At 44.5% G+C, this 27,088-nt stretch overlaps 1 protein-coding gene and 1 pseudogene across 2 annotated transcripts; one reads left to right on the plus strand and one right to left on the minus strand.

The window, feature by feature from the left end:
- Positions 1 to 828: 828 nt before the first annotated feature.
- LOC310813774 (cysteine-rich secretory protein LCCL domain-containing 1-like) lies at positions 829 to 13,083 on the minus strand (the record flags this gene model as incomplete). Its single annotated transcript, XM_083682893.1, has 14 exons — positions 829 to 1,095; positions 2,232 to 2,365; positions 2,542 to 2,617; positions 3,139 to 3,211; positions 3,304 to 3,347; positions 3,462 to 3,592; positions 3,873 to 3,939; positions 4,090 to 4,150; positions 4,855 to 5,037; positions 5,341 to 5,441; positions 5,638 to 5,753; positions 5,872 to 6,004; positions 6,210 to 6,328; positions 12,820 to 13,083. 14 exons carry the CDS (start codon positions 13,081 to 13,083, stop codon positions 1,044 to 1,046), a joined length of 1,554 nt encoding a protein of 517 aa, XP_083539019.1. The 3' UTR covers positions 829 to 1,043.
- Positions 13,084 to 18,898: 5,815 nt separating this feature from the next.
- Positions 18,899 to 22,006, plus strand: LOC310812822 (polyadenylate-binding protein 1A-like; annotated as a pseudogene). Its single transcript has 5 exons — positions 18,899 to 19,009; positions 19,983 to 20,709; positions 20,828 to 21,380; positions 21,502 to 21,711; positions 21,798 to 22,006. The product of its transcript is annotated as a polyadenylate-binding protein 1A-like (transcript).
- The last annotated feature ends 5,082 nt before the right edge of the window (positions 22,007 to 27,088 follow it).

Consider the following 27,088-nt stretch of genomic DNA (forward strand, 5'->3'; position numbering starts at 1 on the left):
TTGAATACACACTATTATACTATACCGCGTAATATACCTCTATTCCAAACATCTTTTTGAAAGTGACCTGGTCAGAGTACAGGTTTTAACAGCCCTCTTTAAATGGATAGGTCACCCCAAAATCAACGTTTGTCAGGCATTTTCATACACCAAAGGTGGAATTGACTGTTGTGTAGACTCCACTTTCACTTTTAAAATGTGCGTGGAAAATGTAATCGGCTCCACTTGAGACCACCTTTGTGTGACAAAGTCTGACATGTACATTCTGGGTTAAACTATTCCTTTAACAGTGTGAATGATGGGACAGCTCTGTACTTCCTGGCCGGCAGGGAGTCGTTACCAAGCTCTGATAAACACTATCTGAAACCATAATATCTCTATGGGAATAATAACACATAACAACATAGCAGCATTCCTTGACTTACCCTTACTGATATAAAATAAAAAATCATACAAAAATAAATGCATAACAATTTGTTCCACTTATATTCTTTAAAAAGACAACCACAAAAAATGAAAACAATTTTCTAGAGCACCAATACCATGTGCCTGACCTGAACACCTCAAGTGTTCTGAAAAATGAACGACAGAAACAATGGATTCATATCCTTAAGTGCTAACTTGTACATTGCTATCTACTATTATATGTTTTTTTCTATTTAATATTTGATCTCTGAATATTTCTAATCGCAAGACAATAGGAAAATAACACAAAAACAACACATATTCCACATACAGTAATGTACATCATAAAATATATACAGTTTATAAAGATAAACATATGCTGCTGACGATACAATATAAAAATGTGACCGCACGTGAGCAACAACCACCTTTCGCCCATCTTCAGCGCTTTGTTCGTGTATGTCAAGTTTTCAATCCTCAGTTAGCGTTGCCATGGAGATGACCTTTGGCCTCGAGTGTAGCAAAAAAAAGCCAGAAAACATTTCAGTCATTTCATTTTGACAACAGCAATGTGATTACCGCCTATTCAACAGCCAAGTGCTCTGTGTGTATTTGGTGAGGGCTGCCCTCAGGACCTCTCAGATCACAGCGAACACTCGGAATGCCTTTCCTCCTGGGGGATTCTGAAGACTGCAGGGAGAGAGAGAGAGAGAACAAGAGCAGGAATCAGTCAGGGTGTGGTCTGTGTCATGTGTGAGACATGTTCTACGTTCTACACGGACAGAGGGATGACAGACACACACAAACACAGATAGAGAGACCTCACGTTTGACTGGAAGACATGCACGTCAAGCTCTACGCAAACACATGGATGACAGATAGGACACAAACAGATAGGGGGATAGAACTTTTTAAACAAACAGATAAACTTCTAGTTTTTACACAAATAGATATACTTCACATGTTCTCCCTTAAAAGATAAACTTTAGAAAAGACAGATAGATGACAGACAGACACAAACAGATGTAAGGCATCGCGCCATGTTGACATGGACACACGCAGTTGAGATGGGGAAGGAGGGAGAGAGAGAAAGAAAGAAAGAGAGAGTGAGACAGAGAGAGAGAGAGAGAAAGAGAGAGAGAGAGAGAGAGAGAGAGAAAGAAAGAGAGAGAGAGAGAGAGAGAGAGAGAGAGAGAGGGAGAGAAAGAAAGAGAGAGAGAGAGAGAGAGAGAGAGAGAGAGAGAGAGAGAGAAAGAGAGAGAGAGAGAGCACCAAGCAGCAGAGAGATCTTGTCATGTGCTCAAAGGGCGGTCATTCTTGCACATACCTATTTTATTGGTCTCTACAAAGTTAATGCGAACTAGAACGTCTGTCCACAGAAACAAGCCCATACTTAAAGTAGGTCATTTTTCCTCTTTTCAGAGGCTGGTACAAACTATACCTTTCATGTCCTGAGAGACAGGCCCTGCACAGTGCTGACTGAACCCATTTGACTGAACTCATAAGACTGAACCAATACAACTGCACCCATACTCTCTCCCTGAGTCAGCCTCACTATCCCACCATGGGGGATATAGTCCTCTTTTATCCCACCACTAACCCGTCTTCAGAGGACATAACATCATTATCCTAATCTTATCAAAGTAGACATGATATGACCTGCTTGTCAAAAATCACTTCCCTGTTTGTTATTATGTAATTATTATATGATATAATGTTCCCCCTTCTTTATCTTCTAGCCCAGAAGGTTTAACCATTCTGACGCATGCTAGCCACCGTGGCCAGATTAACTACCATGCTACAGGATTAGCCACACACAGCCGTACCTCTCAGAGAAAATGCCGTTTTGGTACGAGGCAATGTACTGTTTCCGCTTGTCCACTGGCATCACATCAATGTAGCCACCCTCGCCGTTCTTGACCACTCCAGCGTGGACTGCCGCCCTGCATATACTGGACTTCTGTAGAGAGACATGAGACAGAGAGAGAGAATATGGTGAGAAATGGAGAAACTCTGTGGGTTCAAGATCTACTGTAGCAGTGGTGTGCCAAATCTAATTTCTCCGGTGTTGGGTGAAAGAGACAAACCTAAGCCACACACTGAGTTATGCCCCAGAATACATTTTGAGTGACTTACATCTGAGTAAATTCTGGTTCCGATGACTCGAGATATGTGAGGGTTCTCTTCCATACAGTTTCGGGGGCAATATAACCTGAAAAAAAGATAGCTTGTAATCCTTATATTGGCATTTTGGAGATTGAGATCCCCAAAAACAATCCAACGTGATTGGATCTTCCTCGAACACAGAAGTCGAAATTCTATTGGGCCTGAAGAAGCTCCTCCAGACCCCCACGCTGTTATTTCTCATTTTCGTTCTGGAGTTATTTACGAAGCTAGCTAAGTAGTTTGTTACAAGTTAGCGATGGAGATGTCTAACAGTCTGAAAACAAAAGCCTTTTTCATTTCAAAACAGGATGTTCTCGCTTGTGATGTCTGATTGATGCTACGACCTGTCAGTATTTTCCTTTTAAACATCCACAGCCCACCCACTTCTGACTGTTCAGTAACCATTGAACAAGCTATGTTTGACAGACTCTAGAGTGTGGAGCGTGCAGAATGCTCAATGTCTGTCGTCGAGGGACTAGGGTTATAGTAGCTTACTATGTGACAGCTACAATGTTGTGGGTTAAGAGAAAAATAGAGGGATAGAGAGAGTTAGTGTCAGGGTCTTACCTTGGACAATGCTTCACAGGCCTTTGATATGAACACATCAGAGCAACGGTTGTCTCACAGGTGATGGCTTTCACTGAGAAGAGAAGGAGATGTCAACCAAACGAATATTTCAAGAGGACACAGTGCACTTGTTTCAATTCCGTTGACTTCCTTGTCATAACTGACCTGTTACTTTGGCGACTATAAAGGCATTGGCACTCTGGTACTTTCTGTAAATGAGAAGAGGACACATTTTATGTTTTTATACAAGCCTTCTTCAAACCAGGCTATCATTAATGTACGTAGCTATCATCTTCTTCTGATGTGCACATTGATGCCCTTACCCGAGAGACTGGACCCCATTTTTGTTGGATTTGATGAAAAACTCCTTCCTTCCTTGTCTGCTTACATCCAGCCATCCTCCATCGTTGTCTATGACCCCTGAGTGGAGACCCGCTCTGCAGATACTGGATTGCTGTGAAATCAATCCAAATCAAACTGAACTTCATTGACTAACTACAGTCAATAACTGTTTTGTTTTGAGGACAGCCTTTCTCTGATGTTCCAGTATATGGACACAGATACAAAAAAATACTCAGTACTGAGAAAAGCGCTATACAAAATAAATTATTATTATATGTATTATTATTATTATTATTATTATTATTATTATTATTATTATTATTGTTATTATTATTATTATTATTATTAGTAGTAGTAGTAGTAGTATTATATACACTATCGAAGGTACTCACCATCTCATAGTGCACTGTTCCAACAATCTTTCCTTTGGCATCAAGGCAGCCAGCTGGACACTCATACCTGTGGAAAACAATTCAAAGGATGTCAAAGGAAACACATTTTTGAAAACAATTAAAGTATACTATGGATGATGGCCAGTTCTTCAGCAATAGCTCTTTACAGTGAAGAAGTACAGCACAATGCAATAACGTGATGTTTTCTTGACTTTACCTGTTACAGGTCGTTCCTTTACACTGGTCTCGTAGTTTGGTATCACAGGTCACTAGCTGAGCTGAAACACAAACACACACATTCGTGGCGGCCGTGAGACTTATTGCAGCACAAGGAGCCAATAACAAGCTGTGATGGGCTGTTCTAAAGCCAAGGCCTCTCTGTGGAACCCAGGGCCTTGACTCAAACCCAGTTAAGACTATTCTTGTGATGCTTTAAGAGCAAAGTAAGGAATTCCTGCAGCAGGGTTCAGGGTAGTCAGCAGAGAGGAGCGGTCTCAGCTTACATCCAGGGCCCCCTAGCTCTGGAGAGAGGAAGCCATTTAAAAACCACAGCCCCCCTCGGCTGGCCAAAAGCAAACATACACTCAGGAGAACGCCACGAAAATAGAACAAAAAACCCTACCCTCCCCGCTCCGAAGAGTGACTCGCAATATTAAGTCTACTTAAAAAACTGCCAAGTCGAATCAGAAAGTTGACAGATAAAGCCTGCAGAACATCAAGGCAATTTGGAATAAATGGGAGGAAAATGTTTCCGTTTGGGGTTTTATTTTTTTTCACTATCCGTTTTGCTTTATCAACAATAACTGGAGTGAGTTTGAGAGCTTTGGAAATGCCGTAGTTTTGACCCGCTTTTGAAAAATTAAGTTTTTTTAGATCCCAAGCCCATACTCCCTGCTCTCCCCATACCCCCATAAACCACAACCTGTACCCCCCATTTTGAGATGAAACTGAATCCAGAATAAACACTTAAATGACAGCTTACACATCTGCTGTGTGTTGACCACCTCGTTCTTCTCCATGTCCTCTGTGGGGGTCTGGGTGGGGGCGGGGGATCTGGACTGGGGGGCCCGGGGCCGGGGCTTCTGGGGGTTTCTGGGGGCCTGCGGCTCGATGAAGTTGTTTTCCTCCGTTTCCTCCTGAGGAGTGTGTGACTCTGTGCCATCATCTGCAAAAGGGAGTTTAGAGACTGTTTCAATACAAAACACATACATCACAAGTGCTTGGCTGTGACCTTTTAGAAGAAGACAATGAATAAGACGAATGAAGCAAACAAAATAACAGTTTTGGAAGAAGAGATTTTGGTGCAATTGCTGTTTTTATGCAGCCAATCTTTGTAGCAGAGCAAATGATTATCTCTCTCTCTCCCTTGCTCACTTTCTCTCTCCCTCTCTCTCTCTTTCTCTCTCTCTCTCTCTCTCTCACACACACACACACACACACACACACACACACACACACACACACACACCTTTGTAGCAGAGGTTGTCCTTGCAGCCTCCTCCATAGCTGGGGGGACAGGCGGAGCATGGGGTGCCATGCTTGTAGGGAGCGTGGCCCCACCAATTTCCCCTGTAACAGTGAGACAGCACAGGTCAGTGGGAGGTACAGACAAGACCCTAAGTAGGGATATTATATTGCATATACTATATCAATCAACCACTAATGATAGTGCCCCTTTCAGTACAGTTCCATTATCTCAATATCAGCTGTGCATTCCTGTGGCCTAATTGAAGCATTTTAAACATAGCCTCATTCATCTGCTTACTTTGGTGAGTAGTTGCAGACGAGGTAGACAGCTTTGGCCCAGATCTGGCCCCACACATTCATGTTGTAACACATGTTGATGGCACAGCCTATCCGACTGCTGGTGGCCCACACCAGCTGCACAGGAGAGGACAGAGGGACTGTGGTTAACAATACATCCCATTTAGTGAATCTGGCATTAAAACACCCCCCCCCCACCTCATGTGCTGATAAAGTGGTTTGATCTGAAGGCTACCTGGGTGTAGTGAGTGCAGACCGGACCAGAGCATCTGAAGGGGCAGTAGGGGTCACACTCCTGTTGGTAGGGGTATGAGTAGTCCTTCACCTCATCATACCATGCCTGGACATGAAATGTAGGGGGACGAAATCTGGAGAGAGAAACACCCTTCTGAGTGTGACCGTGTACGTGAGCACAGCGGGACACATCCTACCTTGAGCGTTGCGAGCATTAACTCATTATCATTCGATTCTGTAACGACATGTTCATAAATATTCGGAAATATCCATTGGTCAGACTATCAATCAATCAATCAACCAACTAATCACAGGGTGAGTATGGTGTATGTTGGTTACCTCCCCCAGTGGGCCCCCAGGTTCTGTCCAATCTGAGGCAGGAGGCTGCCGGGACCGTGCTCCCACAGACAGGTCTCAGCCCACTCCTCAGCTGTCCTCTCCAGCTCTGTGTCCCACACCTGTAGGGAGAGGAGAGGAGGAGAGAGACAACACCATTAACTTTTCTGACTCCTCTACTCTACAACGGTGATGGTTTGGACTACAATGAATCAATGTTTTTTTTCCTGTGAATGCAATCTAGTTCCAAGAGGCATCTGTGGAGACCAACCAGTGGGGCCTGACCCACCAGAGGAGAGGAGAAGAGAGACCATTAACTCCTCTGACTCCTCTACTGTACAATGGTGATTCTTTAATTTTCTTTCTTTGTACCTAACACAATGAATCAACGTTTTTTTCCCTCCTTCTAGATCCAATCTAGTTGCAGGAGGCATCTGTTCTGTCGAGACTAACTGGTGGGTCCTGCCACATTGACACTGTGTCTGTGTGAGGTAAATGGAGATGGTTTACTATGGTACCATATCTCTACAGTGAGGCATCCAATCTGACAATAGAGGACGGGTGCAATACAAACCTGCCAGCTTCTCCATAAAGGTAGACTGAATCACTGGTGTCATCGAATGCTAAAACATTGTGGCTGAACAGAAATGCATTTAAAATGTTCAATTCATTTAAAGGGATCTGCTGATCTGCTGTTGTAGTGAAGTGGTTGGATGTTGGAGTGTGATTTGCTGTGATTTCCTTTGCCTGGACCAAGGCTTATTTTCCCTAAGGATTGAGGTTATTCAAAAAATGCATAAGTGCTGTTTTTCCTTAAGTAATACGTTCCATATGTCTACAGAGGGGTCTCAACTCAGGTCCGCTTAGCTTTACATTCTGATATGCCCTATCGTCGCATCTGACACTAGTCGGAAACGAAAAAGATCAAATTCCCATTCTGAGGTTTTTGTGGGGGAATGCAAAGGACCTACATTTTGAGTCTTTCATGAAAAAAAAAAACATTTGTAATAGTTGTGTGGGATACTTTAATTTAAATGCACACCTTCAGTTTCACCTTGAGTGTGGGACACCCAGTACTTAGGTTTGGGTAAATGTGTGTGTGTGTGTGTGTGTGTGCGTGTGTGTGTGTGTGTGTGTGTGTGTGTGTGTGTGTGTGTGTGTGTGTGTGTGTGTGTGTGCGTGTGTGTGCGTGTGTGTGCGTGTGTGTGCGTGTGCGTGTGTGTGCGTGTGTGTGCGTGTGTGTGCGTGTGTGTGTGTGCGTGTGTGTGTGTCTGTGTGTGTCATATACATATGTGTGTAGAGGTGTCAGAGTTTAGACATTTCACACATTCAGCCCTGAAAGTCCCACACCACAGCCACAGTCAATCTCAACGAATAGCAGGGCACTAAAATACCACCCCACCCCCCACCCCCCACGCTCACCCCCCATCCCCTGTCACCTACCTATTCCCCCTAGGAACAACTGCTGTTCCCCACATGAATTCTCAGAGACACACCTGCCCAGCAATAGGAAGTCTGCTTGGACTGCAAATTACCTCTCTAAAAACAGGTTCCTCTAGTGTTTCTGGGAACTGAGTGGAGCTGTTTGGCAAAAAACAGCCTGGACTATGAAGCAATACTGGGGGCCTGATGCTAGCATGGAGATATGGGGAGTATTGGAAAACCTGACAGGAATGTGGTAAAAACATTGTGCAAACGTTGTGCAAATAAACCCTGTAGAGAGCATTATGGTATTTTTATGTCATTCAGCACCTGTGTCTATGAAGGGTGTATTGTGCATACTATAATTTTTACTCCCATAGCACCAAGATGTTATTGAGCCAAAGGATGCTGGAGAATCATAAATGGTCACCATAACTAAATATGGTCATCACCACCAGAGCATGACTGTTGAGAAAAGCAATTACATTACACTCTTGTTCTCCAACAATGTCATTTTCACCATTGATTCTCCTGACAAGTCACCCTATTTTCACCCTCAAAATATGAGTCAGGCGATATTGTCCTTGTAACAGAAATGTTACAAGGACAATATCTAAATGTATCACAGGCTGCACATACTGTACGATACAGGGGAGGCTAGTTGAGGTAGAAATCGGAGGACGGGTTCATTGTAATGCAATGTAATGCCTCCAATGGTACCATTATTTCAGAACACTAAAAACAGCACAGTATGTCCACTCAAGAGATTCAGCTCATCTTATTGACCAAAATTTGGTTCCGAATTCCATCTCTTAAGAAAGAATGTGGGTATAAAATCACAAAGGGATGCAGTGTACAGTTACAGTAACACACATTTCGTAAATAAATGGCAACTTTCCAGCCAGAAAAAAATATCACTTTCCCGCAAACAGCAAAATACGACCTCGCGAGCCATAAAAATGGTTTTAAAAAGTGTCCACCAAGACACATATTTCTGGGTTGCTGAATAGCCAGCATAGCTCAGCCTGGATGTCAGACTGATGTTGTTTGCATAGGGAACGCAGAGGACGGTGGGGTTGGGGGGTGGTGGGGGGGGGGATATGGGGGTGGCCCCCGACCGCACTTCTGCTGGGGCCCGGAAAGAAAAACACGTCCCTTGCTGAAGGCTTTCAGCGCTGCATGTACTGCATTGTTTATTTCGCTTAACACCTCATTTGCGGCAAGCGTTTTTTTTTCTTCCTCGGTCATCTGGTCACATTCCAGAGGGTGCAGAAGGGGAAACTTCCTCTGCAAGTTTGCGTTTCCTGTCCATAGTCAATGGAGCGCAGGGACAGAAAGAGCGGGAGAAAGATAGGAGAGAGGGTGAGATGTAGAGGAGAGGAGAGAAAGAGAGGATGAGAGACAGAGAAGGGGAAAAAGAGGGAAGAAAAGGGGTTAAAAGAAAGAAAGAAAGTGAGAGAGAGCTGGGAAGGAGGTACAGTACTGTAGAGGGATGGAGAGAGGAGGAGACAGTAAGACATGGTAAAGGTTGTGAAAGACTTGGAGAGAAAGAGAGACAGAGAGAAAGAGAGAGAGAGAGACAGAGAGACAGAGAGAAAGAGAGAAAGAGAGAAACAGAGAGAGAAAGAGGGAGATAACGGGAGAGAGAGAGAGAAACAGACAGAGAGAAAGGGGGGGAGGGGGGGGCTGTGCGATACTGTTGATACTGTTGTGTTGTACCCACAGCAACAGTGAGTCCTGTTGTTATTCTATGCTCATGCTGTGGAATTCAGCTCCAATCAGAGGGTCTGAGCCGGCCATTGTTAGACTCCTGTCAACCAAATAATCCCTCATCTTCCTATTATCATGCTGCATTTACAGCATGGTTTGGCCAACACAACATGTGGGGATTATGGAGGGATGCCAAGATCACATCCAAGAATATTAAATAGTTGAGGATTGAGAAATGTAAATACAAGGGCTAAAATTCCACCGTTCTCTAGTTAAAAGTTAGGGACGGTAAACTGGCTGCGGCACTGTAAAGCCACGCGCCGAAAAATGCGCCAACTCTGACCGGAGAGAGAAAATATCAATACGGCTTTATCTCCTTAAACTCCGAAAAACCAGCAGCGGTGTCCCAGATCCAACTGGCTCCCGGCCAGACCCAGCCAAACATCAAACACTGATGACACCTTCCCCTGAAGGTGTCATCTGTTTGTTTTACAGTGCTTCAAACACTGACACTTGTCTGTTTCTACCTACTGGGTTAACAAACTGGTGAGACGGAACACCTTTGTTACCTCTGGCTGAGGGAGGAATGGGAGCAGCAGGAGAGCGCTTCCACAGGGAATTCTTCTAGGACCGCTGTGTGGGATAATGCCAGAACGGGAACTGAGCCACGAGGATAAAGGAGAGGAAGAGGGGGGAGGGAGAGGGAGAGGGAGAGGGAGAGGGAGAGGGAGAGGGAGAGGGAGAGGGAGAGGTAGAGATTTGGCTTGATGTTATCTGCCAAAGCTGCTGTTATGCTTACGGGTTGTGCTTTAATATGATGTTCCATCTGTGTGTGTGTGTGTGTGTGTGTGTGTGTGTGTGTGTGTGTGTGTGTGTGTGTGTGTGTGTGTGTGTGTGTGTGTATGTTTGTGTGTGTGTGTGTGTGTGTATGTGTGTGTGTGTGTGTGTGTATGTGTGTGTGTATGTTTGTGTGTGTGTGTATGTGCGTGTGCGTGTGCATGCATGTGCATGTGCATGTACACACGTGCGTACTGTATGCCTGTGTGTGTGTGTGTGTGTGTGTGTGTGTGTAAGTATGTCGAGAGAGGAAGAGAAAGGAGAAAAGGAGGGAAAGGGAGAGAATGCAGGCACATCAGTACAGTGCAGTTGTGAGTCTCAATGAAAGGTGATAGCTGATAACAAAAATAGAAAATGGGCAGGATGAGAGAGACAGCACGAGACAGAGAGGAAGAGGGAGAAAGAAAGAGAGAATGTTTAAACCCAGTGACCCGTATTCCAGATCACAGCAGTAGCATCCCCTCAATGAGGGACAGCTGTGTGAAATCCTCCAAACAAGAACAATATTGACTTCTTATGGCTCCCATTCATATTCCACACGATCTCTCAGTCCTATTCCCTCATACTCTCTTCTTTCATCCCTCTCTCTCTCTCTCTTCTGTCCATCCGTCTCCGAGCTCTCTCATCATCTCCCGTTCTTTCCCATCAGTTTCCTGTCAAAGTTGTCTCTCCTTGCTGTCTCTCTCTCCAGTCCAAACTCTCCTCTTTTCCTCCTCTCTGTCTGTGCCTAATTCTCCCTATTTCCTCTCCTCCTCTTATCTCTGTCTACCGTGACTAGATACTAAAGCCTGGTTTTTCTCTCCTAATTCATTCTTCCTTTCCCGGACTTTATCCTAACTCTCTGCTCTCATGTCTTCTTTCTTCGCACCCTCTCCTCCCCTCCTTTCTGTCATCCTCACGCATCCATCCACCCTGTCCATTCTTCCATACTTCAAAATTCATTCCTCTTTTTTTCTCATTCCTATCTATCAAGCTCTATCTATCTCAAATGCTACCCCTCTCTCTGTCTCTCTCACTGTTTCTGTCTCTCTTTCTATGTCTGTTGCGCCCCTCACTCTACAGTATGTCTTTCAATGTCTGTCTGTCTGTCTGTCTGTGTGTCTCTCTCTCTCTCTCTCTCTCTCTCTCTCTCTCTCTATGTTGCTCTCCCTCTTGCTCACTCTCTCTTTCTCTCTCTCTCTCTCTCTCTTTCTCTCTCTCTCTTCTCTTCTGGACCTCTTGTTGCATGCCTCTCCACATTTCACCCCTGGGTGCCCCTGCAGCTAAAAAAGCCAGCCAACTGTAACAGGAGCCAGTTGAAAGGAGCTGGGCCCTGCTGGCTCAGCATTTCTCCGCTAGAGCGTGCCTCAACTGGGAGGCTGCCAGGAAGAACGACACTTCACACAAACACACACACACACACACACGCACACACACACACACACGCGCGCACACACACACACACACACACGCACGCACACACACACACACACACACACACACACACACACACACACACACACACACACAGCCTCTCAATTATACAATTATACGACCCAGCCATTACCTAGCAGGGAGGTGTTTATTTGTCTTAAACAGAGTATAATAGCTTCTTTTGTTCTGCCATCCCTTAAGTAGAGATGAATGCCGATAGAATATCATTATGTCCTCCTGCAGACCTTAGCGATATTCAGCGTCTCATAAAAGCATTGCTGGTGGCAAGGGCACTTGTAGCAGCATTAGCATACATAGGCAGTACTGCTACATATGGTTTTGTTCCGGAGGCTGTCTGTCTCGTGAGAGCTGACTGGCAGCAGGCCCCTGAGTGCTGATCTGTGTATGCATGGGGGGCAGCTGGTAAAACAAGCATTGTCGGAGTTCAGGGCAACCTCAGGAGCGGTGAGCTGTTCTGTGTCTAATTGCCTTGTGAAAGGTGATGCGGCGTTGTACACGGCGACGTGACGGCTGCAGGGAAACCGTTTTTTTTTTGCATGAAAGCGTAAAAAGGCACCGTGATCACCGTGATCCTAACCAAAACACACTGACAACAACTGTCCACCAACACCCTGGCTGTACTGTATGTACAGTATTGTGTTTGTCACATGTATTGTGACTGAGCCAATTGGGACTGGGGCACACACAACAACAGTCTGGTGACCAGGTGTGGTCACGAAGCGATACACTACTGCACCTTCTCACCCAGAAGGGTATGTATATATATATATATACATGCAAGTCTAGGCTCAGCATGATGGAGCATGGGATGCTATAGGAGTGCTTGGCAGCTATGGGAGCCAAGGTTAATGGAACCTACTGTAACAACCAAATCCCCTGTGTGCCGTACATCTCTTCTATGGCTATGTGTCGTACTGTAAATCTAATGTTGATGATTCACTGCCATCTGCTGTGCTGGGGTGTATTGTGTCAACTCTGCACCAGTGTCTCAGGTCACTTATGTATTGGCACCAGTAGATGGGTGTCTTGCACCTGAAAGCCATTGACAAACTGTGTATGAGCCTATTGAAGAGGAAGACCAATGCGTTGATTCAATTGCGCTGATGCCTTCCCAACTCATGGGAAGTCCAGCCCTTGTTGACGACATGGGTCCCTTGTGCTGTCACCAAATGTGTGTTCTTGCCTACTCTTTCCATCTCTATGTTCTTACCATGTACTCCATGTTGGAGGCCTGGGGGTAGACCTGTCCTCTCAGCTTGTTGTGCAGGTCCAGGATGAGCTGCGCGTCGCTGTCCGTGATGGCCCTCTTCCCCCTCTGCTTGGCCTCCCATCCGTCTCCCTCCTCCTCATCCATGTACTTCTCCAGCATCTCATCCCAGCCCGTCGAGTTGGGAAGCATCACCATGGAGACGGCCGCCTGGACAACTAGGAGCAGGGACAGCCCCCTCAACCATTCCTGGGATACACACCTCATGATCAGCTTCCTTGACCTTCTCAACTCTTTCCAGGATGGGATGCGGTGCAATGCAGATTGCCTGTTTATTTCTCCTTCTCCTTCTCTACTAAGTGAGCTGGCCAGGGAGAGATATGAGAGAGGGAAACAGTGTTATTGGTGAGGGTTAGCAACCTGTATTGAATTTGCTAAATAACTTGAGTCAATATTGAACTTGGGAGGTTCAGTCTATTGGACCGCAGTGGCATTGGCTGGCGTACAGCCTCAGCTTGATGGACTGCCACTGGTAGCCTCTTGGGCTTCACTCGGGCTAAGTTGGCAGGCTATTGATAGCTATTTGAAGTTCCAAGCGAATAAACCACTGTTAGTGTTTTTAAACATCCTGGGACATTTCATGCAATGTCCACAGTGGGGAACGGTTTATATATCATAACTCGAAGTGAAATAATAATTCAGGTCTTGACCAGGTTATGGACAGCTCGTCAGTAAGCATTGATAGATTGATGCATTATTGTGCACGTTATTTGAGTTACTGCGTGCCCTGCAGCGAACAGGAGCCGGGAGTGTGAACACCCTCCCCAGGTATTTGGTTGTGGTCACCCACTGTAAATCAAAGGTTTTTCGGAACAATCCTCTTAGCGGCACACACGCAAAGCATGGTCATGGAATTGCATTGAACAGTATAGTGCAAATACATGGGCAGATGCAGATGAAAATAGTAGTTTTAAAACTATAATACAATTATAATAATAAACAAAACGGTCGTTGAAAGAGTATGACCGCATTAAAACATGCACATTTTCAACTTTAGTTACAAAAGTTTAAAAGAGTAAATTATAATTACCTTTCATTAATTTGAATAAAATGCACAGAAACTCCCGTTCCTCTGACAATGATATGTCGAAGTCAATTGAAGGATGGATGAATGAGCAGCAAACAATGTCCTTATTTTAGACTGCTACAGATGACTGTTGTGTTGCCCACTGAAAGTAGATCAAGGAAATATGCGCACAATTCGCAATTCGCTTTTTATCGGCTGAATGGTGCACTTCTGTCTGCAGGAACTTTGCACTAAAGCCGCAAAAGCATCACTTCTTATGTATCCCCAAGTTGGCTGCACAGTTTTGTGACGTTTCTAACCACGCCTCTCCAAAGTTATTCAACACACTCCTCGTTCATACATACCTGCGCTAAACTGCGTGTTCTCTGTGTGTGTATGTGTGTGTGTGTGTGTGTGTGTGAGAGAGAGAGAGAGAGAGAGAGAGAGAGAGAGTGTGTGTGTGTGTGTGTGTGTGATTTTCTCCACTAGTGCCCACTGGTCTGAATGCTGCTATATCAAGTGACAAACACGTCACTCAAGATTACGAATATTCCTTGCCAACTCAAGAACATAACAGACCTTATCATAGCATATAGTGTACTTCATGTGCTGACAGTGAGAGCTGCAAACATACTATTGATAATGAAGAGGCCTCATAAAATACAGACATTTGTCTGAGGAGTTAGAGACTAACATTTTCCCTGAAATGTAAGCTTGTAACAGAGAGGACTAAATATAACTGTTTCTCTGGGGGGCCTAAAGCAATATTCCTTCATTCTATTAGGTCTGACAGGTTACAGGTGGCTCCTGAGGGGGTTCAAACACAAAACAACCCTTTATTCACTTCAGCCTGAGCTGGTCGTCACAATTTCCCTCCTCTTCATACAGTCGCCACAGTATAACATCTAGAAATTGGCAAAAGCAATGTATGTCTTTTGTCATTTGTCCTTTTTCAATGACAAGACTTGGAAACACAGCAATTATCAAACTCCGGAAAGGAGGGGTGTATGCCTCTATGCATAGTTTCCATGTTAGTGGAAATAATGCTCTTGTATTCCACCTGACAAACGTCATTATACGAAATACAAACCAAACCAACCTAACGCTTACCATGATTATACCATCAAGTGTTCCCCCACTGGCCACATGTGCTTAGACAGGGTAGAGCAGTGTTTTCCACCAGACCCCACTGGTGGGTCATGGCTATTTCCTCCTGGGTCGCTGCTAGATGTATTATTTTGTTTACTAGGCAAGTCACTGGGAAATTGGAGTCTTTGGGTAATACTTTTTTGTATTTCTTTGCAATAAAGATGTATCCGGAAATGTATTGGGAAATGTTTGACTGGGGAATGTTTGATATCAAATACAGTCACACTGTACAGTATATTGCACTGGATTTATTTGGGACAGATATCCATCATGTATATATCTAAAAAAGAGGAAGGTTTGTATGTGTCGGGGGGAAATGGATGACAGTGACCCTCTTAATGACCGGGGGGATCATGTACCCTGTTCTGCCTCCCCTCCTCCCCCCTCCTGTCCCATATCCAGCCTGGCTCTCTATGTTAAAGGAGCTCTTACATTGAGGACCCACCACATTCTGAACTCCATAAACCCAGGGTTTACTGTCCGTTCTCCGGGTCAGTGGCATAGGCCTCGGCCACAGCCCCGCGAATGGCCCTCTCTGTGGTTACCACAGGCTCGCTGGCCCCTGCAGCTGAAATAGCACCGGCTAGCTTTACTCACTACTCCCCCGAGGACCCACCACAAAACACTAATTCATCTGCTATAGAATTATTGCTGCTCTACATTTAACTTCTTCTTTATGAGTGTGTGTGTGTGTGTGTGTGTGTGTGTGTGTGTGTGTGTGTGTGTGTGTGTGTGTGTGTGTGTGTGTGCGTGTGCGTGTGCGTGTGCGTGTGCGTGTGTGCGTGTGCGTGTGCATGGGTTTGTGTCTGTGTGTATGTGTGTGCGTGTGCGTGTGTGCGTGTGTGCGTGTGCGTGTGCGTGTGCGTGTGCATGTGCATAACATAAATATTCAAGCTGAGACATAAAACATATACTTATTCTAAAAACTCAAAATATGTTTTATGGACATGGAACATGAAATGACTCGTGTTTAATTAAAGTTTTCACCGCAACATACAAAGAGTGTCTGTTAATGTCTGACATAACCTAACTGCTAATCCGACCATGAACATGAGTAGTGTGGATGAAAGAAAATATTGACTAACCTCAGTGACTTTTGTGATTTACAGTATGGTACAGTAGTTTCAGACATTTATGAAATTCCTCTATGACACTGGATGACAAATGTCCCACAACACAAACACTATTCAGAGCAGCAATACGGCAATAGAGATGATTTAACACTACAGGTTCAGTTGTTCCTCATGTTACTGTCAGTGCTGCTGCTGCACCCCCCACTCCCCTCTCCTCACTCCCTTACTATCTCTCTTTCACTCTGTGTCTTTTTATTGCCTCCCCCTCCACTCTCTCTTTCTCCCCTTTTTATCTCTCTTCCCCTCTCTCTCTCTCTCTCTCTCTCTCTGTCTCTCTTTCCCCACTCCTTCTCTCTCTCTGTCTCTGTCTCTCTTTTTTTCTCCTCAATACAGTATTTATCTCCCTCTCTCCCAGTCTCCCTCCCCCTCAGTATCTCACCCACACACTCATTGTAAAAGAGCACTAGGCACCATGGTCCAGGTGCTCAATTCACATCCTTAAGTCAGTATCTGGCCTGGCCAAGGACCAGTGAACTCAGTAGCATCTATCTGCATCGCCAGACCCTGCATCCACACACAACAGCAGCCTCAGAACAGCAACCACACAACACTCCCAATGAACATTTTTCTCTGGCCCATGTTATCTGGCTTTCTACTGATAAGTGGTTATGGTTGAGTTGGATTAAGGTTGGGATTTGGACTGGGTTTGGGTGGTAAGGATGACAGTAAAGAGATTTGAGGTCATTTGGCTGCTGTCCTGCCCTGGAGCTTCCGTAGGGAGAGGACACGTTTTCAGCCCTGCTTTGGAAGCGACTCATAGAGTTAGTTTAGTTTGTCTACTTCCACCCTCTAGTGGCGCTTCTATGTCAGTACACTGATTTGTCCACAGTTAGTCCGCATGTGAGAATGAATGTTTGTCTTCATTGGAAGTCTTCATCCTGCAGTCACCTGTTCTAGCCGCTCAGGGTTGTAATAAGCTACTATAAATACCATAGAGGGGTAATGAGCTGTTCTGGATTGAAAGAGAAAGAAATGTCTAATTTTGCTTCTCAATACCATATTCTTTGCCATTTACAGAAAGGTTGTCAATGTTTTCTCTGTATTCTGTCCATACCTGGGGTATGACCAACACTTGATAACTCATGCGTGCGTGCGTGCGTGCGTGCGTGCGTGCGTGCGTGTGTGCGTGTATGCATGTATGCATGGGTGTGGGTGTGGGTGTGCGTGGGTGTGTGTGTGTGTGCATGTGTGTGTGTGTGTGCCACAGAGCCAGTGCTGTGTGTTGGAGCCGCAGGAGAAACCAATGTGTGTGAGGTGTTCCAGAGAGTCTGCTCATGAAGTCATAATAAGCAATGCACACGGACATGTGAGTAATGTTGACATTCCAAGGAATGGTGTTCCTCAAAAAAGAAATGTTTTCACAACTACACTTGAGTCCATGTTCGAAATGAGGCAATGTAACAATTTATACTGATCTATTTTAAGCTATATAATCAGAATATACACATTTAGGCAGAGGTGGAAAGAGTACTGAAATATCTCAAATAGAAGTACTGTTACTTCACTAAAATTGTACTCAAGTAAAATTAAAAGTTCTAGTCTAGAGATAAACAGTTCTACGTGTCATTGGTCCTGCTGGCTCTCTCGGGTCCCGGTCCCACATGGGTGTATAGGTGCTGGGACTTGAGCTCTTGGTGGTGAACCAGGTGCACCTTTGTTCGAAGTGCACAGCCTTGTGAAACCTCTGTGTTGATATCCTGTATGACTCATGGGGACCTGTCAAGTCTGGGGAGTAGAGTAGAGACATTGACTCTAGCTAAGGGTCATTTTTTTCGTAGCTTTGGCTGCAACTTCCCTTCATGCTGATCATTGGTTCCTGTGGGAATCAGGATGTGTGTTGCCTCCTTCTGCATCTCCTCCTCTCTGTAGCTCCAGGGCTGCCTGTGCTGTAGGGCACCAGAGCTTAACAGCTCTTTTACCAGGAAAGTGATGTTTCATCTTAGCAAATTTCCCATCGGAATCACTTGAAATAAAGTTCTTTGCGTTTTTCAGTCAACTCAAGTAAGTTCACTCAGTGCTTGGGGTGGCCACTTGAGCGTCAGTGCGTTTGGGATCAGGATGTTGATCACTGCTGAGCAGGACAAGGTGTGTGTTGGCATCGGGGGGTGTGAGCGGGGGGGAGGGGTGTTCTTGTTGCTGGCTGCATACTTCCTCCTTCAGCTCCCGTAGCTCCCTCTAAAGGTAAAAAAAAAACTTTTTGAAAGATTTTATTTCTTTGGGGTACATTATTTGAAGAGCCTGCTCCATTAATGTCTCTACTTCTTGTAAATCAAACATCTCACATCCAGCCTGGTATACTGTATCTATATCTAGCCCATATAGATACAGTATACCAGTGTTCTACTGTATATGTATGGTCTGGCCGCCTTTTACATTGTTTCATTTGATGTGTTTAATATTAATTAATAAACTACAATTGGTGAAAACTCCCTATGGGCAGCTAACCATAGCTAACATGCGTGTGTGCCTTATTTCAAGTTTTATCTTTTTTGGCAAGCACATTGCATTAATGTCTGAATTGTGCTACCTAAATAAAGTGTGATGGATTGATTGATTCATTCATTCATTCATTCTATTTTCTTATTGAAATTGGAAACGGAAACAGTCAAAGGAGCGAATAATCACTAATATTTTTCTGTGATAATTCTGGAGAATGCAGTCTGCCTGACACCCTCATGCTGTCTGAGAGTACACACCTCCATCAGAAATTAATGCAAGTGTGCCGAGCTGTTTAATGGCCTCCTTGTATGTTGGCAATCGCCGCCAGGATGTCACTGAGCCAATGTTGTATGAGAAATTTGGCCCCTGTGGTCCAATTCTCTCCATTAGAATATGCAGGGACATGATCACTCGCCGATCTCTTGGATATGCTTATATTAACTTTCAACAGCAATCGATGACCTATGCACATCATGTGGTCTCAGCGTGACCCTTCTCTGAGGAAGAGTGGGGTTGGCAACATCTTGATCAAGAACTTGGACAAGTCTATTGACAACAAGGCCCTCTATGACACATTCTCTGAATTTGGCAACATCCTTTCTTGCAAGGTGATTTGTGATGAGAATGGCTCAAAAGGCTACGGCTTTGTGCACTTTGAGACCCAGGATGCTGCTGAAAGAGCCATTGTGAGGCTAAATGGCATGCTATTCGAAGGCAAAAAAGTGTTCATTGGACACTTTAAATCTCGCCAAGAATGAGAGGCTGAATTTGGGACCAGGGCCCAAATCGCAAATTTTGTTACAATGTCTTTATTCATGTGAAATGCATTGCTTCTTTAGGGTCTTTGATGAAAACAGTGCTTTTGATAGAGTATATACATGGAAAATACTGTTTTCCTGCCAATATCTATTCACTCCATACTGTATGTAGTTCAGAGTGCACCAAATAAATCTCCTAGGGAAGGTCTCCTGAATCCCGACATGGGTGAAAAACCCAAACTCTGTACAACATAATTTACACTTTGAGGTAACAATGACTAGTTAGAATGGTTCTATACCTGTACATTCTCATCTAGAAATTTAAATAGAACATCAAGTATTTGGATACATGTCACAGTTGACAATGTGATGATGTAACAAACGAGGACAACTGGGGTTCTGGAACCAGTTCTAAATGACATTCATTTACCTGCAATTCCTCTGCATAGAGCACACATTTTAACAGTTTATTAGCACAAATATTAATATTAGTTGCATTCATTTAATATTAATATGGCCTTGTATGTTGGAGATCTCCACCAGGATATCACTGAGACAATCTTGCATGAGAAATTCAGCTCTGCTGGTGCAATTATCTCCATCAGAGTGTGCAGGGACAAGATCAGCCACCGATCCCTTGGGTATGCCTATGTCAACTTTCAACAGCACGCTGACGCAGAGCAGGCCCTGGACACCATGAACTTTGATGTCCTCAAAGGAAAACCTATGCGCATCATGTGGTTTCAACGTGACCCTTCACTGAGGAAGAGTGGGGTAGGCAATGTCTTCATCAAGAACTTGGAGGAATCTATTGACAGCCAGGCCCTCTACGACACGTTTTCTACATTTGGAAAGGTCCTCTCCTGTAAGGTGGTTTGTGATGAGAATGGCCAATCTAAAGGCCATGGCTATGTGCAGTTTGAGTGCCAGGAGGCTGCTGAGAGAGCCATTAAGAGGCTGAATGGCATGCTGTTCAATGACAAATTAGTGTTTATTGGACACTTCAAATCTAGCAAAGAACGAGAGGCTGAACAAGCAGCCATGGCCAGAGAGTTCACCAATGTGTACATCAAAAACTTTGGAGAGGATATGGATGACCAAAAACTGAAGGAAAGGTTTGAAAAATATGGACCAACCCTGAGTGTCCGGGTCATGACTGATGACAACAGTCAGCTTTGTCAGCTTTGAAAGGCATGAGGATGCCCAGAAGGCTGTTGACCACATGAATGGTAAGAAGATCAATGGGAGAAAGGTCTATGTGGGCCGTGCCCAGAAGAGAGGAGAGCGCCAGACTGGGCTGAAGCGCCGATTTGAACACATGAAGCATGAGCGTAGGACCAAATACCAGGTTTGTGGCCTCCAGTTCTCTGATACTAACACAGGAGTTGATATTACTTACACATAGTTATTGTTGATGTATTTGAGGTATGAAAAACATCTCAATAAACAGGATTTCTCTCTGCCAGGGTGTCAATCTGTACGTGAAGAACCTGGATGATGGTGTGGATGACGAGCGGCTGCACAAAGCATTCTCCTCCTTTGGAACAATCACCAGTGCAAAGGTGATGATGGAGGGTCAACGCAGCAAGGGCTTTGGCTTTGTGTGCTTTTCCACCCCTGAGGACGCCACCAAGGCTGTGACTGAGATGAACGGTCGCATTGTAGCCACCAAGCCGCTGTATGTGGTCCTGGCCCAGCGCAAGGAGGATCGCCAAGCACAGCGCCAGGCGCTTATCACAAACCAGTACAGTGTCTGCGCCATGCCCAACCTAGTCATCAACCCCTACCAGCCTGCTCCACTATCTGGATACTTCATGGCTCCTGTTCCACAGGCCCAGACCTGTGCTGCCTACTCCCTCACCAACCAGCTGGCTCAGCTGAGACCCGCTCCTGGCTGGGCCACCCAGATTGTGCAACCTCAGTACTTCCAGAACATGCCCTACACCATGCCTCAGACCTTCAATGCTATGAAGCCCACACCGTCCCAGGTTCCCCAAATGATGATCTCTCAGCGAATGGGTCAGTATATTTAGTGAAAAAACTCTGCACATACAGTAGATGTGTGACTTGAGACAAGACCAATATCAGAACATTTACCATGAATATGCTTTTGATTATGAGTGTCTTCTTACCCACTCAGCTACTCAGGCTTTGAGACAGCGCCCTGCCAGTGCAAATGCAGCTACAGCCAGGATGTGCGCTGTGCCCCAGAACAAGCATGCAGCTGGTGTACGCTACCCCCAGCAGCACATGGCTCCCCAGCCACAAGTCCCCATGCAGCAGCAGCCTGCTTTGCTGACTGCCTCCATGCTGGCTGCCACTCCTACTGAGGAGCGAAAACAGCTGCTGGGTGAGTCTATTTGTTAGATCTTTAGATCCCCATTAGCTATACTGTACCATAACTGTTACTGATTGTTTGATTCTCCATCTCCTCAGGTGAGCATCTCTTCCAACTTATCCAGAAAACACACTCCAGTCTGGCTCCCAAGATCACAGGGATGCTGCTGGAGATGGACAACTCTGAACTGCTCCACATGCTGGAGGCTCCAGAGTCCCTGCGCTCCAAGGTGGATGAAGCAGTCACTGCGCTGCAGGCACACTGGGCTAAGGAGGCTGCACAGAAATCTGACCCCCTCCCAGCTTGAGTTCAAAGCGACTAAGACATGGGATGGAGAACCAGACTTTAAAACCTACTCCTACAACATTGAACTGTTTTACACTTTCAAAATATTGCAATATTAATAAATTATTTCATTACCAAATGAATGAATTAATGAATTAATGACTTTTACTGTGTCAGTGATCAGAATATCAACAGTGTTGTACTGTACAAAAACCTGACAGCTGTGCATTTTGGATTGTGCATTTTGGAAAATTTATTTGATTCATTTGGATTAAATACGGCTGGCTGTGATCAATTCTCAAACTGTCTTCAGAGGCCAAAACATCTCTGTCCTTATAGATCTGGGCCAAACACAAAGGCTTGATGTGCCTGAGAAGTGTTTCATATGCATTAAAATGGATAAATAGATGGAGAATATACAAATAACTTTCAAGATCTATTCACTCCATATGTAGTTCAACTTTTGAGCAAGAAAGATTATCTCCTGGGGAAGATAGATGCTGTGCATGACCTCTGGCTACAGCCCTGGGCTCCACTGTTATTTTCTGCTGTAATGGATTTATTTTTTTTAAGTAGAAAAGTAGAATACTTTATGAGTACAAAACCTTGACAAATCTACTTAATAACAGTAATGAGAGTAGTTACTAGTAATTACTTTCGACCTCTGTATTTAGGAACCTTGAATCATAAATCAGTGTCTCACAGTCAATATGGTTTCCAGAACTGCTATACTCACCAGCAGGAGGCAGTGTCCTTTAACATATACTGTACACAAAGGTTCTGCTCAGTCTGTCCAATGATACTCCAAGTCAGTTTAGGCTGTCCCTGAACTATTAGGTAAACGTCAACTCTCTTTTCATTGCCATTCTGTAGTGGGAAATATAGGTGCGTCTGTGTGTGTGTGTGTGTGTGTGTGTGTGTGTGTGTGTGTGTGTGTGTGTGTGTGTGTGTGTGTGTGTGTGTGTGTGTGTGTGTGTGTGTGTGTGTGTGCGTGCACATGTGTACAGTAGGTGCTGTATGCTTGTGTACATGCGTGTGTGTGTGTGTGTGTGAGTGTGTGTGTGTGAGTGTACAGTAGTGTAAGCATGCTAAGAAAGATGTGGTACAGTGTATGATTACATTCATGTCATATTTATTCTGCTATCTACCTTAATGTTACTGTTAATACATATATACTGCTAGACTGCATTACCTATACAGCTCATATGCTGCTACACTGTTCATACTGCAACCTATTTATTCTGCTTACAATGCTACTGCTTACTCATATACTGCTTACACTGCACTACTTATACTATACTGCACTACTTACTGCTCATATATTGCACTACCTGTATATACTGTTCATTGCACTTTCTGCTATTTTGCACTTCTGGTTAGACGCTAACTGCATTTCGTTGTCTCTGTACTTGTACTCTGCACAATGACAATAAAGTTGAATCTAATCTAATCTAATCTAAAGAGCACAAGGTCCTTTAAGCTGTGGGCATTCAAATTTAGCATCAAAGCCATGCACCAGTGGTCCTCCCTCTCCTGTTTGAAGTGAATGGGAGTGACTGGGGCTCAGGGGGGAAACCCCTCTGTGTGTCACTTTCTCAGCACCATTTTTCCGTGTGGACATTGATCTTGGCCCTGGATGTTGCAGCAGGAAACCTGTGATGTTCCCCCCTCTGTAGGTCCTGGGCCTCTGTCTCTGTGTGTCTCTGTGTGTCTCGGGGTGGTGAGGGCCCGGTCCAAGACAAAGACTACAGTAGGACACAGGAGCTAAACACAGGACATGGGTCATCGTTAGCCTCCGTTTGTGTTCTTAAAGAGCACATTCAACACGTTTCGAGGGAAAACGACCCGGTCACTCACTCGCCTGGATGGGTCGTTTCTAAGAAAGTGTGGTGTGGGTTAGAAGGTACAGTGTCCTGGTCCAAGGTGTGGTACAGTGTATGATTACATTCATGTCATGTTTGAGGTGGGTATAGACTATACTGCACAGGTTTTATGATAAAATGCCAGTCAATGTCCTACTGTACAGTAGCTCATAAAACGTTGTGCCAGTTTTGTGGTATTCGGGATATGCTATATTTATGTTTTTCTGAATCCCATCTGAGGAACACATTGGGATAAGAGCATAATGAAATGAAATAATACACTATTTACTAAATCACATAATACTAAATCACATTATACAAGTAATATCAATCCTCGTTATACCGTATTAGTGCTGTTGCTAACATGGAAAAGTGGTTGAAAGGAGCTGTCGAGAGTTGAGAGATTTACCAAAATGTTATGGGGATGTAGTCCTAAGTAAACGGCAATATGGGCTAAATACGGCAGCCATGACACCACAAATGATCTGTGTACCTCAGGAGCTTTATTTTTCTTGTTTGAAGCGTACACGTCAAGCTCACAAGGAGAGACTACACAAAGCCTTGTGAATCTGAAGCTAGCCCGGTGGTTCACCAAGGCCTAGAAGATTTACTGCTGCAAGGAGGTTTTTTAACATGTACATGCCAACATCTGTGAAGATCCCAAAACATGCCTCCATATAACACATGTGCCAATAGACCTCTCAGGTACTCCCACCTGACCTGTGCACATGTCAGAGAAAGACACACGATTAACTTCAGAAACTATCTTTCTCTCTCTTATCATAAATATAGAGGTACCAAACAATGTCCCCACCAGAAAATGTGTGGTAGGTTCCAGATTGAATTATATGGAATACATACAGCATATCTGGATCAATCCGTATTGAAGCGCCCCTTTCCCCATTTAAATTCTTCGTTGAGTATTCTATTTGTTCCACATCATCATACCATTATTTTAGTAAGCTACTGTCTCCCTCACCTTGCCTATATTTTAATATCCATACAGTTCTGTCCCCATGCAATATTTGTATGGCAATATGACACAGATGACAATGACACGTCCCTATCCCGCTTTGCACCACCTTACTCCTCTCTCTCTCTCTCTCTCTCTCTCTCTCTCTCTCTCTCTCTCTCTCTCTCACCTGCACCTGAGGAAGGGAGTCAATTTGGCAGTAAGCAATGTCTGTTTACTGTCTCATCTATTTTCTCTTCCCAGCAGAGCACGTCTAGTGTGCCGTGGTCCAGATGCTGGGCCCGGCTCGCGCAGCCCAATGCACAGTCCATTTCATCCAAACTGTTTATGCTGGGATAAGGAGGTGAATATTGACACTGTCCATAACCAAATTTACAGCCTTGTTTTCCTAAAGCTTATTTTGACTGGGTTACATTGAGCCTTCACCCTGGCGTTATTCGCCGAACAGCGAGCCCATTCTGACGCCGTGAGTTTTTAGGGCTGCGGTGGTGCATTTGGGCCAGTTTGAGGACAGCATAGGCTGTCCTCCATGGGCTGCAGTTCCGATGGCTGCACTGTAAGGGAGTCGGATGAACACAGTTGTTGTGTTTCCAACAGAGACAGAGGAAAAAGAAAAATACAGTGAAAGAAGCCTCTCTCAATGTCCCACAGGAGAACACGGAGGCAAGATGGAGATGAGGAGAGGCGAGGAGAGGAGAAGAGAGGAGGGGAGAGGAGAGGAGAGGAGAGGAGAGGAGAGGAGAGGAGAGGAGAGGAGAGGAGAGGAGAGGAGAGGAGAGGAGAGAATTTCTCCTCAGCTCCTCAAGACACAATGAAAAACATTAGAGACGACCTCTCCAAGCATACAAGGTCAATCACTATCTGATGTCCCCAGTATTGCCCCTTTAAGCAATTTCTCTACCTGCTGAGCTGGCTCTTTCCCTCCCTACACCATCCTCTGAGCTCACCTGACAGTTTATTGGATGGCCACTCGCACATTTGGAAAACGTCCACCTCAATCCGACCCATTCCCATAATAATCAATCACTCTTCCCTCCACACTTTGAAGTCTCCATCTCCTACCAAAACAAACGATCCACCACTTCCACGCTGGAGTGGAACTTAATCACTTTAACAATCACAGTTTATCCACCGGGTCTGTAATTAATTTAAAATGTGGGATTATTAGGACAAGTAGTGTAGACTTTGTGATGAGGTTTCAGATACGTCAGTGACTATGGAGCAGGTGTTGGCACTGGCAGGGGGTCACATGGTGGTTAGATGGGATTTATTACAGTTGAAGCCTCAGCTCTGATCTCCGTCTCTCTCTTGGTCTTGATCTTCATGTGTGATAATGTACCTCTCACATGATAAGGTGGAAAACCTAGTTACGTAACACCAATTCCAACTGTGAAATAGGACCAAGGGACATTTTAAAATGTGATTATATTGCCTATTGTATTTATTGTTATTATTATTATTATTTTATTTTTTTTGGAATAATATGTTATAATGTAATATGCTATTGATGTATTGATGTTCCTTCCCAGGGACTACAGATGAAATTAGCTATGGTATCTAGCCAGGTCTGGTGCAGTGACATGTTGAACATGATTCCTGACAAATAAACGAATAAGATTCAAGATTCAAGATTCAAGATTCTTTATTTGTCACGTGCATACAAGTATACAGTGAAATGCAAAAGTGACAGTGCCACAGAGTAGTGCAACAATAAGTTTTAAAATAAAATAAAATAAAATAAAATAGAAGTACTAAAAAACAGGATGAACAGTATAAACAGTATGAACAATGTAAACAGTATAAACAGTATAAGCAGTATAAACAGCGGTGAAGCAATGTACGCAATGGAATGGCTATATACAATGGCAATGACAGGTTGACAGTACAGATAATTACAGTGGAGGATGAGTCTGCAATGGATAATTATGTGTGTGCATATGTGTTATGATGTCAGTGAGTGTGTGAGTGACTTGAGGGGTGCACTGGTGGGGTCATCGTTGATGATCCTGATGGCATGGGAGAAGAAACTCAGTCTTAGTCTCTCTGTTCTTGCTGCATGACAGCGAAGGCGTTTGCCTGACCGCAGCAGCTGGAACAGTCAGTTTTTCGGGTGGTGAGGGTCCTTCATTATCCTGTAGGCTCTGGTCCTACACCTCCTGGTGTACAGGACATGGAGAGGGGGGGTTGGAGCTCCCATGGTCTTTTCTGCCAGGCGTACCACGAATAAATACATAATGTCAAGTGTGACGCCAAGGGTTTCATGCAGTAC

This window comes from Argentina silus, assembly GCF_951799395.1.
Source record: "Argentina silus genome assembly, chromosome: 1".
In the NCBI taxonomy this organism is placed as follows: domain Eukaryota; kingdom Metazoa; phylum Chordata; class Actinopteri; order Argentiniformes; family Argentinidae; genus Argentina; species Argentina silus.